Here is a 16,076-nt window from a genome sequence, read left to right on the forward strand (position 1 = left end):
ATTTTACCGGGTACCTACTCTGTACTAGATAATACGCACCAGAATCTGGCAACTGGGTCTTGATGACAAGGCTCAGGTGGAGATTAAGTGGTTCAGCTTTTCACAGATGACAATTCATTCAAACTTCCAGATTCATTCACACATTTTCTTGTCAGGTATTTATTGTACACTTACTAAAATTAATAAAGTCTAAGAACATTAAAATTATCTAATTTAACCATACTGAGAATTTCATTTCTCCTCCCCACCTCTGCATGAACTGAGAACTGCAGCTGTGATCCAGGAACCTCCTTAAGGTGGGGCTGGCAAGCCTGAAACTCACCTTACCTGAAACAAGCAGAGTATTCTGGATCTAAGCTCAAAGTATGCAGACTGCAATTTACACCTGTGATATGTCTTGGCACAGAGGAGAGGTACACCCGTAATACACCGGTGGCTTCAGAACAAAGCCTTACCACCCAGCTCACCATAGTTCCTGTGTATGGAATTAAGCAAAGTCTTTAAACTAAAGGTATGAAAATATTTGCAAAGTTGGGGAGGTCAGGGAAAGGAGTAATGTTTATTCTTGGGTGCAGAAACTTCTAATGTCTATGTATAAACTGGGGATCTAGGGTAGGAGGTGCTTCTAGGGGAGAGAAAATTTTGAGAGATGAGAAAATTTTAGAAGGGCAGTGTTTAAGCCATCTGCTTTTAAAAGACAACTTGAAATTCCAGGGCAAAGACAGAAATGAAGATGTAACCATAGAAAACGTTGATAAAGCCTAAAACATTTTTTAAAGAAAGAGAGAAATCTGAATTTTAAAACAAATCTTTTCAAGCTTGAGGGGTGCTAGAAAGGCTGGTAAGACAAGAAAGGGGAACCTATTAACAGATTAGTAAAAAGGAAGCTGGAAAAATCAAGTTACATTAAAAGGGCCCCAGAAGAATGTGATTATCAGAGTCAGTATTTATTGGGATGTTTTGTGTCTGCTCTTCCTGTTTAAGGGAAGAGAATAGGAAACCTGTTAGATGACACATAGCCTGGAAACTTCCTCTAAGCATGAGCAACCCTGCATCCATCAGGCCCTTAGTTGCTCAATTTCTTACAGTCCATGGTGGGCTCCATTCTCAGAAGATGACGAGGAAAACATACTAACTGCAAAGAGCACATATATCGTTTTGTGTACTCTCTTGAGGTACAAGCTAATAAAGGCAGCTGGGAGACAGCAAGAGCAGCAGGAGGACCAAGTTTCAATTCTGGGAGTAACTCATACGAGGACAAAAAGAATCAGGAGGCATAAACTTTTCAAGTATTTCTGCATTTCTTTCCTGGTTTTGTGCCCGTTTTTGTATTGTCTCTTTTAGGATCCCAATCATGACAATGAGAATAACAAATCATAAGTCACTGTTGGTGTTGTTGTTTATATTAGCCTCCTGGATCACTTTTACAGTTTTCCAAAACTCCACAAAGGTAGGAACTGCTTTCTTTATGTGTTTTACAAAAGTACATTTTTACTCGACACTTCATCTGTTCTAGAAAAGTCCAAACAAACACACCTATAGATTGTAGTAGGGGAGTTTCAACAGCTTACACAGCTTTAAGAGCCAAGGTACTTGAAAATAATCATGCAATATGAGAGAGGATAATATTGCGTGTGTGTGTGTGTGTGTATACACACATTCTTCTTTTGTCACTTATATTTGCATTGCAACAGTCTTCTCCCAATGCTTAGCTTGTCTTTACACCTTCTCCAAGGAACCTCTGAACAACAGAATATTTTCATGTTTATGTAGTAAAATCTATGTTAATACTGTTACTGTTAATACTGTTAATACTTTTTACTGTTAATACTTTTTACTGTTAATACTTCTTGAGTACTAATAAACCCTTCCCTGTGCCGACATCAAATTATTTATCTAAATATTCTACTTAAAGTTTTAAAGGTTGCTTTAGACATTTAGCCCTGTAATGTACTTGGATTTTTTTTTTTTTTTTTTTTTGCTGATTTTTCTTTTATTTCCATATGGATAACCACTTTTTCAGCTCTTTTTATTTTGTAATCCTTCCTTTCCAAGCTGATTTATCATGTCATTTTTGTTGTATATCAAAATCTCTAATAAATACAGGTCCCTCTGTGGGCTCTTCATTCTATTCCATTGAACAATTTGTCTTCCCTGTATCAATACCACATGGCTATAGTTAACAGAGCTTCATAATTAGTTTTGAAAACTTCTTTAGTTTTCGGCCAGTCTTGGCTCTTCACTCTCTCTTATATATTTTAGAATCAGACTGTCAAATTTAGTGAAAAATTCTACTTAAATTATAAGTCCATGACATTAGCCATATAGATCAAATTGAGAAAACTGATATGTTTATAATATTATTTTGCTGTTTATCAACATGTAATCTCTCTCCATCTATACAGGTCTTCTTCAAGATCTTTCACTAAATTTTATAACTTTTGCATTCAGGTCTTATACATCTTTTGTTAGAGTGATACCACGGTACTTCATAATTTTTCTGTTGCTGTTGTCAATAGTGTCCTTTTAAATACATTCTCTAATTGCTTACTGCTGGTGTAAAGGAATCCAACTGACTTTTGCATAAGGAACAGTAGGATTTTACTTTCCAAGATCTTGAAAGACTCACTAGTTCACAGATCCAATATTGTCTAGATCTCTCTGAGTACAGAATGTATACTTGTTCTAAAATTTTGATTTTTCTATTAATTCTGTTCCCTTGGATGTCTCCTCTTTGTTCAACCTGATACCTCTCTCTCATGAGTTACTTTTTTTTTTTTTTGGCCACGCCACGTGGCTTGCAGGATCTTAGTTCCCCAACCAGGGATCCAACCCGTGCCCCCTGCAATGGAAGCATGGAGTATTAACCACTGGACCACCAGGGAAGTCCCTCGCATGAGTTACCTTTCATGAAAACTTTTTGCTAATTCTTGGTTGTGTACTTTCTTACACCTGAGATTCTGTGGTGGCCAGTGTGCAGTGCTGTTACCTGTTTGCTCCAGCATGTTTGTGGCAGAGATGGAAAAAGTGCTGCAGGGCAACAAACGCTCCCCACTTTTCTAAAGGGTTGCCAGGCACACTGGGTCCTACCCACCTCTCCAGCTTAAATATCTGTAGTTTTTACTCTCACCAGAGTACAGAAGTCCCTGTTTCTAGCTGTCTGGCCCAGGCACGGGCGGGGAAATAAGGAGGTGTCAACCTGCCTGGTTTGTCCTCCTGTGAGCCTCCCCTTCACCCCTTTTTATGCCAGTTATCACCCTCCTCCATGTTGGTAATGTCCCTGCAGTGACTTCCTTCTTTTGCCAAAGCCTCATCTACATGCGTTGGAGCCATGGTTTCCTTCTTTGATCTAATCTCATCTGCATTTCGTTCTTCAGGAGACTGCTTATAAGTTCTGGTCCATATAAGGTATCTCTTCCTATTTCCCAGAACAATTAGAAAATTTTAAGTTCTTTTCTGCCGTTTATACAATTTTATGGTGGGAAATCGAGGCTATAATATGTGCTTACTCCTCCACCTTGAATCAGAATTTTCCTGTTACTTTTCTACTAAAAAAAAATTGTGCAGAGAATATTATTCTACCATACTGAAAATCACTTATAATTTTCATGTGAAGTTGTAGCAGTTTAAAAACATCTGATAATGTACTGTATGGTTAAAAGATGTTACTAAGATAATGTTCAGATCCTCTAGGTACTTACTCTTTTATTTAAAACATCTTTATTGGAGTATAATTGCTTTACGATGTTGTGTTAGTTTCTGCTGTATAACAAAGTGAATCAGCTATATGTATACATATATCCCCATATCCCCTCCTTCTTTCGCCTCCCTCCCACCCTCCCTATCTCACCCCGCTGATCTCCCTGTGCTATGCAGGTGCTTCCCACTAGCTATTTTACATTTGGTACTTACTCATTTTTTAATTTAGTTCCTGCAGCAAATACTGAGAGATTTTTTCATTTCTGATCCTGATTGTGGATTTTTCTACTTCTCCCTTTAGTTCTGTCCATTTTTGTTTCACATATAAATACATGGATACGTAGGCACATACACATTTAAGGTTGCTATGTTTTCAGACCAATTGATGCTGTTATCACTAAGAAATGTCCATCTTTATGTCTGGTGATACTCTTTGTCTTGAAATCTACTTTTTTTTTTTAACATCTTTATTGGGGTATAATTGCTTTACAATGGTGTGTTAGTTTCTGCTTTACAACAAAGTGAATCAGTTATACATATACATATGTTCCCATATGTCTTCCCTCTTGCGTCTCCCTCCCTCCCACCCTCCCTATCCCACCCCTCCAGGCTGTCACAAAGCACCGAGCCAATATCCCTGTGCCGTGCGGCTGCTTCCCACTAGCTATCTACCTTACTACGTTTGTTAGTGTGTATATGTCCATGATTCTCTCTCGCCCTGTCACAGCTCATCCTTCCCCCTACCCATAACCTCAAGTCCGTTCTCCAGTAGGTCTGTGTCTTTATTCCTGTCTTACCCCTAGGTTCTTCATGACATTTTTTTTTCTTAAATTCCATATATATGTGTTAGCATACGGTATTTGTCTTTTTCTTTCTGACTTACTTCACTCTGTATGACAGACTCTAGGTCTATCCACCTCATTACAAATAGCTCAATTTCGTTTCCTTTTATGGCTGAGTAATATTCCATTGTATATATGTGCCACATCTTCTTTATCCATTCATCCAATGATGGGCACTTAGGTTCTTTCCATCTCCAGGCTATTGTAAATAGAGCTGCAATGAACATTTTGGTACATGACTCTTTTTGAATTTTGGATTTTTCAGGGTATATGCCCAGTAGTGGGATTGCTGGGTCATATGGTAGTTCTATTTGTAGTTTTTTAAGGAACCTCCATACTGTTCTCAACAGTGGCTGAACCAATTCACATTCCCACCAGCAGTGCAAGAGTGTTCCCTTTTCTCCACACCCTCTCCATCATTTATTGTTTCTAGATTTTTTGATGATGGCCATTCTGACTGGTGTGAGATGATATCTCATTGTAGTTTTGATTTGCATTTCTCTAATGATTAGTGATGTTGAGCATTCTTTCATGTGTTTGTTGGCAGTCTGTATATCTTCTTTGGAGAAATGTCTATTTAGGTCTTCTGCCCATTTTTGGGTTGGGTTGTTTGTTTTTTTGTTATTGAGCTGCATGAGCGGCTTGTAAATTTTGGAGATTAATCCTTTGTCAGTTGCTTCATTAGCAAATACTTTCTCCCATTCTGAGGGTTGTCTTTTGGTCTTGTTTATGGTTTCCTTTGCTGTGCAAAAGCTTTGAAGTTTCATTAGGTCCCATTTGTTTATTTTTGTTTTTATTTCCATTACTCTAGGAGGTGGGTCAGAAAGGATCTTGCTGTGATTAATGTCAGAGTGTTCTGTCTATATTTTCCTCTAAGAGTTTGATAGTTTCTGGCCTTACATTTAGGTCTTTAATCCATTTGAAATCTACTTTAACATTAATGTTAGCTTTTTTATGCTTACATGGTATATTGTTTTCCATCCATTCACTTTCAACCTATAGGTATCTTTATACTTAAACTACATTCCTTGTAGATAGCAAATAGTTGGGTCTTGCTGTTTTATCTCTGCCTTTAAAAACATTTAACACTTCATTTATTAATATCATTCTAGTAAAACTTTCTTTCTAGAATGTATTACTAATCACATAGGTGAAAATATAACAGCTTCACCTTTTTATAAATGAATTATCTCAAATATTGAAACATTGATCACAAATTCATTTAATAAAAATTCTTGCAAAATTTGATAAAACCATAAATTTTAATGCCAAACTATAACTTTTAATATCAAAATATTTTAAATATTTCAAAATATTAAAATATACATAAATGAATGCGTTGACTACAGAACATTATTTTATTTATACATACTGTCTTTTAAAAATCTTCACACTCTAGCTATTCCAAAACAGTATTTTTTTTCTTTTGAGTTTGATTACACTACTTTAATCCCAGGAAGAGTATTATCTCTGACTTTTAATGAAGTGTTTAGTCTACTTACTTTTAATGGAATTATTAATATGGGTGGATTTAGGTCCATCATTTTGCTATTTGTTTTCTGCCCAGCCATTCTGGTTTTTATTCCTCTGTTCCCCATTTCCTGCCTTATTTTGGGTTGTTATTTTTGTTGGATTTTTTTAGTATTTCCTTTCAGTTTCTCTATTATTTTACAGCTCTAAGTTGTCTTTCTAAAGTGGTTTCTCTAGAGATTACAATACACTTTCTTAACTTTTAGAGTTAATATTGTGCTACTTCATGTAATCTGTAATAACCTTTCAACCATTTATTTCCATTTATTCCCCCCCATTCTTTATGCTATAGTTGTCATATTATTACAAAATTGTAGTTCTTAAATAATTGTACGCACTTTAAAGAAACTAGGAGATAAACACACAGTATTTTATATTAATACATATATTTATCATTTCTGGTGCTTTTCATTCCTTCCTGAAGATCTATGTGTCTTTTTGGTGTAATTTCACTTCAGCTTGAAGAACTTTAGTTAGCAGTTGTCTCTTTTTTTCTTTTTGATCCCGTCGCTGGCAAGTGGGATCTTAGTTCTCCTACCAGAGATCGAACCTGTGCCCCCTGCAGTGGAAGTGTGGAGTCTTAACCACTAGACCGCTGGGGAAGCCCCAGCACTTTTTAAAATGCAAGTCCAGTGTTGTCCCTTCTGTAGAGCTAATCACTGTTCTCTACAGGAGAATTAGTCCAATACAAGCTACTCTGCCTTTATTGGAAATTTGGAGATATTACTATGACTCACTGAGTTCTCAGAAATAGTTATTGATAAATGCAGTGAACATTGTTAAAGGTCTTGTACATATGCTATAGAACTGTTTTCCAGAAATGTGGTGCCATTCACACCTAAACCAACAGTGAAAGAGAATTTTAGTCTTACTGCATGTTTGCCACACTGGGTAGCTCATTTTTAGAGATACTTGCCTGGGATTAAAACCTGACTCTGTTGCTGACTAGCTATACAAGCTTGGCTAAGTCCCTTAACTTCGCTGTGAACCAGTTTCATCATCTGAAAATTGGGTCATAAAAATAAATACCCCATATATTATTGTGAGGATTAATTGGCTAACATATGAAAAACATTTGGCATTGTACCTGGCACATAATAAATGTTTGCTATTACTGTCTCTTATTTGATAAATTAAAATGTTTTTATTTTTTAAAATCTTCACGTGTCAAATAATAAAACAGTAACAATGTTAATCATAGTTAGTCCAGTACAAGCTATTCTGCTTTTATTGGAAATTTGGAGATATTACTATGAAAGATTTATACCAAAAAGTGTTCTTTACAGAATCGTAAGTAATAGAGAAAAGCTGAATGCAATAAATATCTAAAAAGACAGGAATAAGTGAAATATTCCATAGGCTGGAATATTATGTGGTCCTTTGACATAAGGTGGAAAGTTTTTAATTACACTTTTTTTTAAATCAAAATTCATTGGTAAATATTCAGTTTATTCACAATCATGTGAAATTGTTATATAGAGGATGAGATAAAATCACCCAAACGGCAAGAGTAGTTATCAATGGTTGGTGTGACTGACTTTTATTTCCTATAGAATTGTGGCATTCTCTCATTTTTAATAATAAATCAGTGTTATTTTATGATTAGAAAATAAATATTTTATAAGCCTATGCTCCTTATGTGCTGTTAGCTAAAGCAATCTGAAAATTACTAATAAATATCACAATTTAATCAAAGTGTAAAAAGTGAAATAGAAAAAAATAGATAATTGTATATTACATAAAATTTCCATGCTTCTTAAACATTTTCTTAAGGATTTATTTAAATGACTGAATTCTAGTTTTAAGATAAAAAATAATTGAACAATAAACATTTGTTCTCTGCTATGCAGTTAAAAAGCATTTTCTCATTTGGTCTCCATGACTGCCCAGTGAAAGTATATTTTATGATCACCACTTTAAGGAAAAAGATCCCAGGGCTCTTTAGGGTGGAGTGGCTCATTCAAAATAGATTAGCCACTGATGGGAGTTCCCTGGCAATCCAATGCTTAGGACTCTGCACTTTCACTCCCAAGGAACTTGGAGTTCAATCCCTGGTCAGGGAACTAAAATCCTGCAAGTCATGCAGTGCAGCCAAAAAAAAAAAAAAAAAAAAAAAAAAACAGAAATAGTGAAATCTCAATATATTTTTAATTTTTGTACCTCCCATCATTTTATAAAAGAGAAGTTGGCTAACCTACCAAAATTATTACATTAAATAAGCACATTTTCTTTGTTCTTTATTGTATTCCTTGTCATTTCAGTTATGGACTGTACTCAAGTTGCCCATCTCCCTCCATCACAAGAATTTCATCATGAAATCGTGTCCTGCAGCACCACTGGATCCAGCAGTTTCACCAACAGAGACTGAGCTGAGAATAAAGGGGATCAAGGAGAAACTAGACCAGCTGATCCCACCCAGACCCTTCACCAACGTGAGCTCCACCACCAGCGCCACACACAGCAAAGCCACCCTCCTCAGCCCTCGAGACACATACTGCAGGGGGGATCAGCTAGACGTCCTGCTGGAGGTGAGGGACCACTTGGGACGCAGGAAGGAATACGGCGGGGATTTCCTGAGGGCCAGGATGTCCTCCCCAGCCCTGAAGGCAGGCGCTTCGGGAAAGGTGACAGACTTCAACAATGGCACCTACCTTGTCAGCTTCACCCTGTTCTGGGAGGGCCGGGTGTCTCTGTCTGTCCTGCTCATCCTCCCCAGTGAAGGGGTGTCGGCTCTCTGGAGGGCAAGGAACCAAGGCTATGACAGGGTGATCTTCACAGGCCAGTTTGCCAATGGCACCTCCCATGTCAATACTGATTGCGCCCTGGTTTTAAATTCAAGTGCTGAACTGTGTGAGTACCTGGATAGTCGAGACCAAGAAGCCTTCTACTGCGTGAAGCCTCCACATATACCCTGTGCTGCACTCACCCACATGCATTCCAAAAACAAGGCCGTGTCTTATCTTAGCAAACAAGAAAGAAGCCTCTTTGAAAGGTAAATAATTATTTCTGGAGACTACCCGGGCAAATATAGTAATGATTTGGCCTATCTGTTGATCTAAAGGAAACTACTATGAGTATATCAACTTAGGGACTCTGTGAAGAGCCATTTTAGAAAAGGTCTGTGAATTCATTTGGGGACAGTGCCCACTCTCCAGTAGTCCCTAAAGGTTTGGGATATTTAACACTTATCATTGAAACAAAAAATATAAATAAAATAAAAATTAAAAGAGGAGGAGAAATAGACATGTGTGAATATGCATGGGATCTAATATATTTTTTCTGCTTCTCAAAAACTTACCTTGTACACTTTCTGGGGATCTGTACTCCCTGGACTAATAGGCCAAGAAATGTAAATTTAATAAATGTTTTGGAACCGTGGGCAAAGTAGTCAGTTATTATCACAAGAAATAACTGAAGCAATGGGTAATGTGGCTTCTTGTGTTTCCTGATCTTGGGGCCACCTGCAGATTAATTTCTATATTTGTCTCGTTAAGGTCAAATGTGGGTATAGAGATGATGGAAAAGTTTGGCGCCATTACTGTCTCCAAATGCAACAGTAAGTTCTCCCTGTGTTTGACGGGTGGTACTTAGTACTAGTCCCATTTAAAGCATTTCTTCTTTTTGCAGACGTATTCACTATTACCTGTCCTATTGTTACTCTGCTTATCAGGCTGGTCTATGGTAGGTCAAGATGCCAGTTACCTAAGTGAATAAATGAATAGAATCATAAACCTGTTTTATAACTCTCATCATGAGGGCTTCCCTGGTGGTGCAGTGGTTAAGAATCCGCCTGCCAATGCAGGGGACATGGGTTTGAGCCCTGGTCCAGGAAGATCCCACATGTCACGGAGCCCTGGTCCAGGAAGATCCCACATATCACGGAGCAACTAAGATCCCACATGTCACGTGAGCCACAACTACTGAGCCTGTGCTCTAGAGCCCACGAAACACAACTACTGAGCCCACATGCCACAACTACTGAAGCCCGTGTGCCTAGAGCCCATGATCCACAGCAAGAGAAGCCACCGCAATGAGAAGCCTGTGCACCACAAGGAAGAGTAGCCCCCGCTCGCCACAACTAGAGAAAGCCCGCGTGCAGTAACGAAGACCTAACACAGCCAAAAATAATAAAAATAAATAAATAAATATAACTCTCATCATCAATCTTATCATTATCTATCAGGCAACAGATAACCTGCCCATCAGACACATCAACCTTCAAATGTCAAAACTCTCTCCTAATTTGCACCTAGGTCTTATTCCCAAACCACCACCATCAGCACTTCCCACATTGCTACAAGCACAAGAATCACCATCTAGAGGTTTCTAACCTGCCCTCTATAAGTCAATTCATTACAATTTCCCCCTCTTTGTCTTTGCCGCCTTTCAAACATTTTAACATATAAAATAGCAATTCCACACTTATATTTATTAATTGCTCTTCAATTTCTTTGGCTCAAAACATCCTAGGAAATCATTATCTAAAATGATTTAAGGCAAGAACTTTTGTGTCCCTTTAAATTCGACATTAACAACTTGCTAATTGCTACTGAACTCATTTACACTGAAGTGTATATACGACCTACAGGTAGAAATGGCATTTTTCACCCAGGATACACAAGGATACTCATACCGGTTATTAAAATATTAAACCACTTCCTTTGGTTGGTGGATAATCACTGCCCCAAGACCACCAAGGCTAGATACGTCAGTCCATCAGATTCCCAGACTCTTCACAAACCAGTGACTAACGGGTTAATACCTGGCCTGTTCTGGACCTCCAGGACTCTGCTCCAGCCTACAGCCATATCCATGTGGACTGTCCAGGTCCCAAACCAAATTAGTTGTTAATTTTTTTTATATTTCCATGCACTTAACTCAAAGGATTTACAGTTTGATTGTGGCATTTAAGACACTATGACAGTCCTCAGCTGCCGCTAAGGTGCTCCATCCTTCCGAGAAAGCTAAAGCCGCGTTGGGGAGAGGCCCTCACTTCATCTGGCGACAAGCACCACACCCGGCAGCCCCCATTTAGCACTCGCCCCCACCATGGCCTCTGTCTCGGAGTTCACCTGCATCTACTTGGCCCTCATCCTGCACGACGCTGAGGTGACGGTCATGGAGGATAAGATCAATGCCCTCATTAAAGCAGCTGGTGTAAATGTTGAACCTTTCTGGCCAGGCTTGTTTGCAAAGGCTTTGGCGAATGTCAACATCGGGAGCCTCATCTGCAACGTGGGGACTGGTGGACCTACCCCAGCAGCTGGTGCTGCCCCAGCAGCAGGTCCCGCCCGCCCCACCACTGCTGCCCCAGCTGAAAAGAAGAAAGTGGAAGCAAAGAAAGAAGAATCTGAAGAGTCTGATGATGACATGGGCTTTGGTCTTTTTGACTAAACCTCTTTAGTAACACGTTCAATAAAAATCTGAGCTCTTTGAAAGAAAGAAAAACAGAAACAAAAAACACACTAGGACAGTGTGTGATAAACTTGGGGGTAAAGTGGGATAAAATGACAAGATAATTGAGTTTTCATTACTAAGCAAGAATTGATGTCTTTCCTTTCATAAGAAGGCAAACAAATACTTAAATTTTACCTAGAAGGCCTTTTTCCTGGGAGAAATCTTGTTCTCTGTAATGAACATTAATGGGTATCATTTAGAAAATTCTTATCAGAGAAAATTTTTTCTGAAAAATAAGTATTCCATTAAGATAATGATGCTTCAATAAGGCTTTTCCTCCATCCTCACACCCTATTAAAAGGATACTTAGAAAAGACAGTTGGTTCTTAATAAATACTGATGGGTAAAGTGATATTTTAGAAGATCCTATCTTGTTGATTCTTTAGCAGAAAAGACAGCTCCAATGAAAAAGAAATGCAAGTTTGGAATGGCATCCACAATCCCCAGTGGATATGTCTGGAAAGACACATGGAATCCTGTCTCCTGTAGTTTGGCTCCAATCGAAATGAAAGAATGCCTGAGAGGAAAATTCATACATCTAATGGGAGATTCCACGATCCGCCAGTGGATTGAATACTTCAAAAGCAGTATCAAGAGTATGCCTGTCTAAGCTATTACTCATATCCTTTTCAGAAACATCTTTTTCATTTCAAGGGGAGAAATGAATATGGGAAATGCCTCTTCTTTTTCATATTTGTTAATCACAGCACACCAACACTTTTCACAAGACATCATTGTCTTTTCTTTAAAAGAATACATTTATTGACTAGAAGGGAGCCAGTTTAGAAAAAGGTTTACTCCATGCCTATCCCTGCAAAATTCACACTTCAGTATTTATCCAGCATGCTCAGAAAATCATGGACAGAGCAGACAATAATAAGATATTATACTGTCCACCTTCTACAGATGGCATGATGATTAAGGGTGTGGATTCTAAATCCAGATGTCTTGGGATCAAAATATGGCCTCTACATGTCCTAGCTGGATGGGCTTGGGCAAGTTACATAACTACATAGTGATTTTGTCCTTAGTTCCCTCATCTGTAAAATGGAGATGAAAATAGTACCCACCTGGTAAAATGAGGTAATATACACAATGCATTTAGAATACCGTTTGCTACATACTAAGTTCCCTTTGGTGTAAGCTGTCATCACTATTATTATATCATGGAAGCACAGATGCTAGGAGTAAGATAATGGCTTCACATCAGGTAGGCACAGTGGTTAAAAGTAGGGGCTTTGGAGCCTAACAGACCTAGATTGTGCCACTTAGAAGCCATGACCTTGGGCATAGTACTTATTTTCCTCATCAATGAACTAAAAATAACAACAGCATCTGGCAGTGGTTATAAAGAGTAAATGAGGTAATGGTTATAAAATATTTAACACATTGCAAGACACATGAGCACTCAGAAAGTGCCCAGTAAACAACAGCTATTGCAATGATTATCATTAGTTCACATCAGAGTTGGGGCTAGAATTCATTTGCTAGAATCCTAGTCCAGTTGCTCCTTTTACTAAACCAAGAATGCATCAATACTAATTCAGAATCCACTAGTAGATCTTAGCACTCTTACCTGGAAAACTGTCACTGCCTGTCCTGGACCCTGGCTTTTACCACTGGGGACAGTGCAGCTGGTGTGGCTCCCTGTTGGCCTTCCTGACAGGATGCCACTCTTGTGATCTCCAACTTCGGGTGTAAGCTGATCCTCCCAGTAAAAAGTGAAAATCAGTAGGGCCTTGGATCCCCTCCAACAGAAGGGGAGAGTTTTAAATTGTGACCTCTGGTAAATGACTAAACTCCACCAGACCTCAGTTTCCTCATCTATAAAATTAAGGGTCTGGGGATAACCTCTAGCATCACATCCTATAACTGTGGGTCTCTTAGTTTATAGAAAGTACTAAATTATTGAGCTACCTACCCTCTTGGCTGACCTTTCAAGTTGTGGTAGCAAAACATCTGTTGCACATATTGTTAAAAGTTAAATTGTATGGCTACAGTGTGCTTTGGAAAAGGAAACTGAAATATGTTAGAAGCGGAATGAAGAAAAAATTCTGCCCTCTTCCTCCACCCAACCCTCCAGCATCACTATTTTCAAACCACACTGGTTAAGATTTTAAGTGCAGCCCTTTACTTCTAAGATGATACATGTTACAAAGCATTAATAATCCTTTACTACACATTTTCCTCAGAAGTTCTAGCTACAAAGCAGCTGGCCTTGATAGTTTGACAAGGGTCTAATTAATACGATGAAAAATGAAGGGACTTCATTTTCTTCTATCCATATTATACTTTTCAAAAGTTTTAAGATTGGGTAGACTACTTTCACAAGAATTGTGAGAAACTTCAAGTTTAGGTACAGATTCTGTCACTTACTAGTTGTGTAATCTTGAACAGGTCATTTCATCTCTTGGTTTTCTTTTCTACAATATGGCAATTAAATATATATATGCATATATATTGAGCTTTGAAGTAAATGAATATATCAGTCCTAATAAATGCTTTGTAAACTGTAAAGTCCTTCACAAATGAGTAGTAATATTATTATTATAGATGATGTATTCAGTGCCATTTCATGCATATGTAAAAGAAACACAGAAGTATAAAATATAATTCCAGTCTTAAGGGAACTTACAGAGGACTTGGGGAAATAGGGCTACTTGTTTTTTGAAATATAAAGACATCAATTGGTATCTTTCTCTATCTTCAAATGAACTTAGTCTATAGTTAGCAAAACGTACAAAACTAATACCCACAAAAGTGACTCCATCATCCTCCAGTGAAGTGATCTCAGTGCTCACCATCGCCAGTCAATTTGGTTCTACATGGTTCTACAGAGGGGCAGATATAATTTCTTATTTGTATAACACTTTTGGTTGCTCAATAATTTTCAAACTATTCTCTCATTTAAATCTATAATAAATTAGTCAGGATTAACTTATTTAATCATAAACACCAAATCTTTTCTTCTATTTTTATGACCTTTGTAACTTTTTTTCCTTTGTCATCAGCCCTGAAGTCAGTGGATCTGCATGAATCTGGAAAATTTCAAAAACAATTTGCTGTGGACTTGGACAAGAATATCAAAATCCAGTGGCAAAAGCATAGTTACCCCTTGGTTGTATCACTGGCCTATTCAGTCAAAGAGATTGAGTACATCGCTCGGGTTATTGACAGAACTGGAGGAGGAAAAAGTACTATCATTGTTATCTCTCTGGGCCAGCACTTCAGACCCTTTCCCATTAATGTTTTTCTCCGAAGGGCCCTCAGTATCCATGATGCAGTTCAGCGCCTTCTTCTGAGAAGCCCAGACACTGTGGTTATCATCAAGGCAGAAAACATCAGGGAGATGCACACTGATGTGGAGAGATTTAGTGACTTTCATGGTTACATCCAATATCTTGCCATAAAGGACATTTTTCAGGATCTCAATGTGAGCATTATTGATGCCTGGGATATAACAATTGCATATGGCACAAATAATGTCCACCCGTCCCAATCTGTAGTCAGAAATCAGATTAATATATTGTTAAACTTTATTTGCTAGATAAAACATATCGCTTTAATTTAGTCACTTAATTAAAGACATCTATTAAGTGTTTGCTATCATGCCAGATGCTGTTGGCTCTGAACTCTCAATTAAAAAGAGAAAATCTGCACTATGGCTGATTTATTAACCAGCAACTCAACCAAATCAGTTATTTCTAATTTGGGCTTCCACTTACAAATAAACACAAAAATACTTATGAAAAGGAGCTACACTTCTTGATCAGAGTCATGCCACTTTTCACAAGCAGGAAGTCAAGACACCTAATGGTTAAAAGTTCTCTGTGATGCATGGAAATTCAGAGCAATAAAGTCATTATAAAATAAATATTTGGAGAAAGTAGTCCCATTTCCTTATTTACGAGACAAGTTCAAGATGATTTCCAAGTGGGAAGAGAAGCCTTTTGAGGCGATGCTCCCTGTACATGGTCCTGAAGGAGCAACAGAATTTGAAGCAAGACCCTCTGGATACTGAAAGCCTCTGACATTTCTCTCCCTAGAGGGACTCCCACTGCTAGGAGCTAATCTATTCTATAGAATTTATCCTTTAGGAATACCAGATAAAACAGTTGAAAGCACAGTGCTCTAGGATTCAGAGAGCCGGGCTTCAGTCCTTCTGTTGACAGTAATTACATAACTTTGGATAAGTCACTTCAGCTCTCTGGGCCTCAGTTTCTGAAATGAAGGAGTTAGTCTGAGATTTGTGATTTTCAAACCTTGCTCTGTACAGCTCTGGGTGGTGCTGCAGGTACTGCCTGGAGGGACAGGAGTTAGGAGAAGTGCTCGGTGCGCAGGGTACCAGTTCTTCCACACCACTTCAGCCAGAATATCAGCCATTTTTACCCATGTTTATTGGGCTTCTGGGTAGGCTTTTGATTTGAAAAAAAGGTTCTACCACTTAAAATGTTTGAAAACCATAATGTAGATAATCAACATTGGTTTCTATAATCTACACATATGGGTTACTATTTTCATCACCCTCACTTGCATTGTAATAGGCCT

General features: G+C 38.1%; 2 protein-coding genes across 3 annotated transcripts; both read left to right on the top strand.

Annotated features, from left to right (window-relative positions):
• Positions 1-372: 372 nt before the first annotated feature.
• On the top strand, positions 373-15,135 carry LOC309826213 (NXPE family member 4-like). 2 transcript variants are annotated; one of them, XM_082660200.1, is made up of 6 exons: positions 373-511; positions 1,345-1,450; positions 8,333-9,063; positions 9,566-9,627; positions 11,915-12,124; positions 14,540-15,135. In XM_082660200.1, exons 2-6 carry the CDS (start codon positions 1,355-1,357, stop codon positions 15,073-15,075), a joined length of 1,635 nt encoding a protein of 544 aa, XP_082516326.1. In that variant the 5' UTR covers positions 373-511; positions 1,345-1,354; the 3' UTR covers positions 15,076-15,135. The 2 variants fall into 2 exon arrangements, with proteins under 2 accessions (XP_082516326.1, XP_082516327.1); XM_082660201.1 differs by having other exon boundaries at positions 11,918-12,124.
• Positions 11,085-11,475, top strand: LOC309826214 (large ribosomal subunit protein P1-like). The gene has a single exon (XM_082660202.1). The coding sequence runs from the start codon at positions 11,121-11,123 to the stop codon at positions 11,463-11,465; it is 345 nt and encodes a 114-aa protein (XP_082516328.1). The 5' UTR covers positions 11,085-11,120; the 3' UTR covers positions 11,466-11,475.
• Positions 15,136-16,076: the final 941 nt, after the last annotated feature.

Source organism: Grampus griseus, assembly GCF_964374135.1.
Source record: "Grampus griseus genome assembly, chromosome: 8".
NCBI lineage: Eukaryota > Metazoa > Chordata > Mammalia > Artiodactyla > Delphinidae > Grampus > Grampus griseus.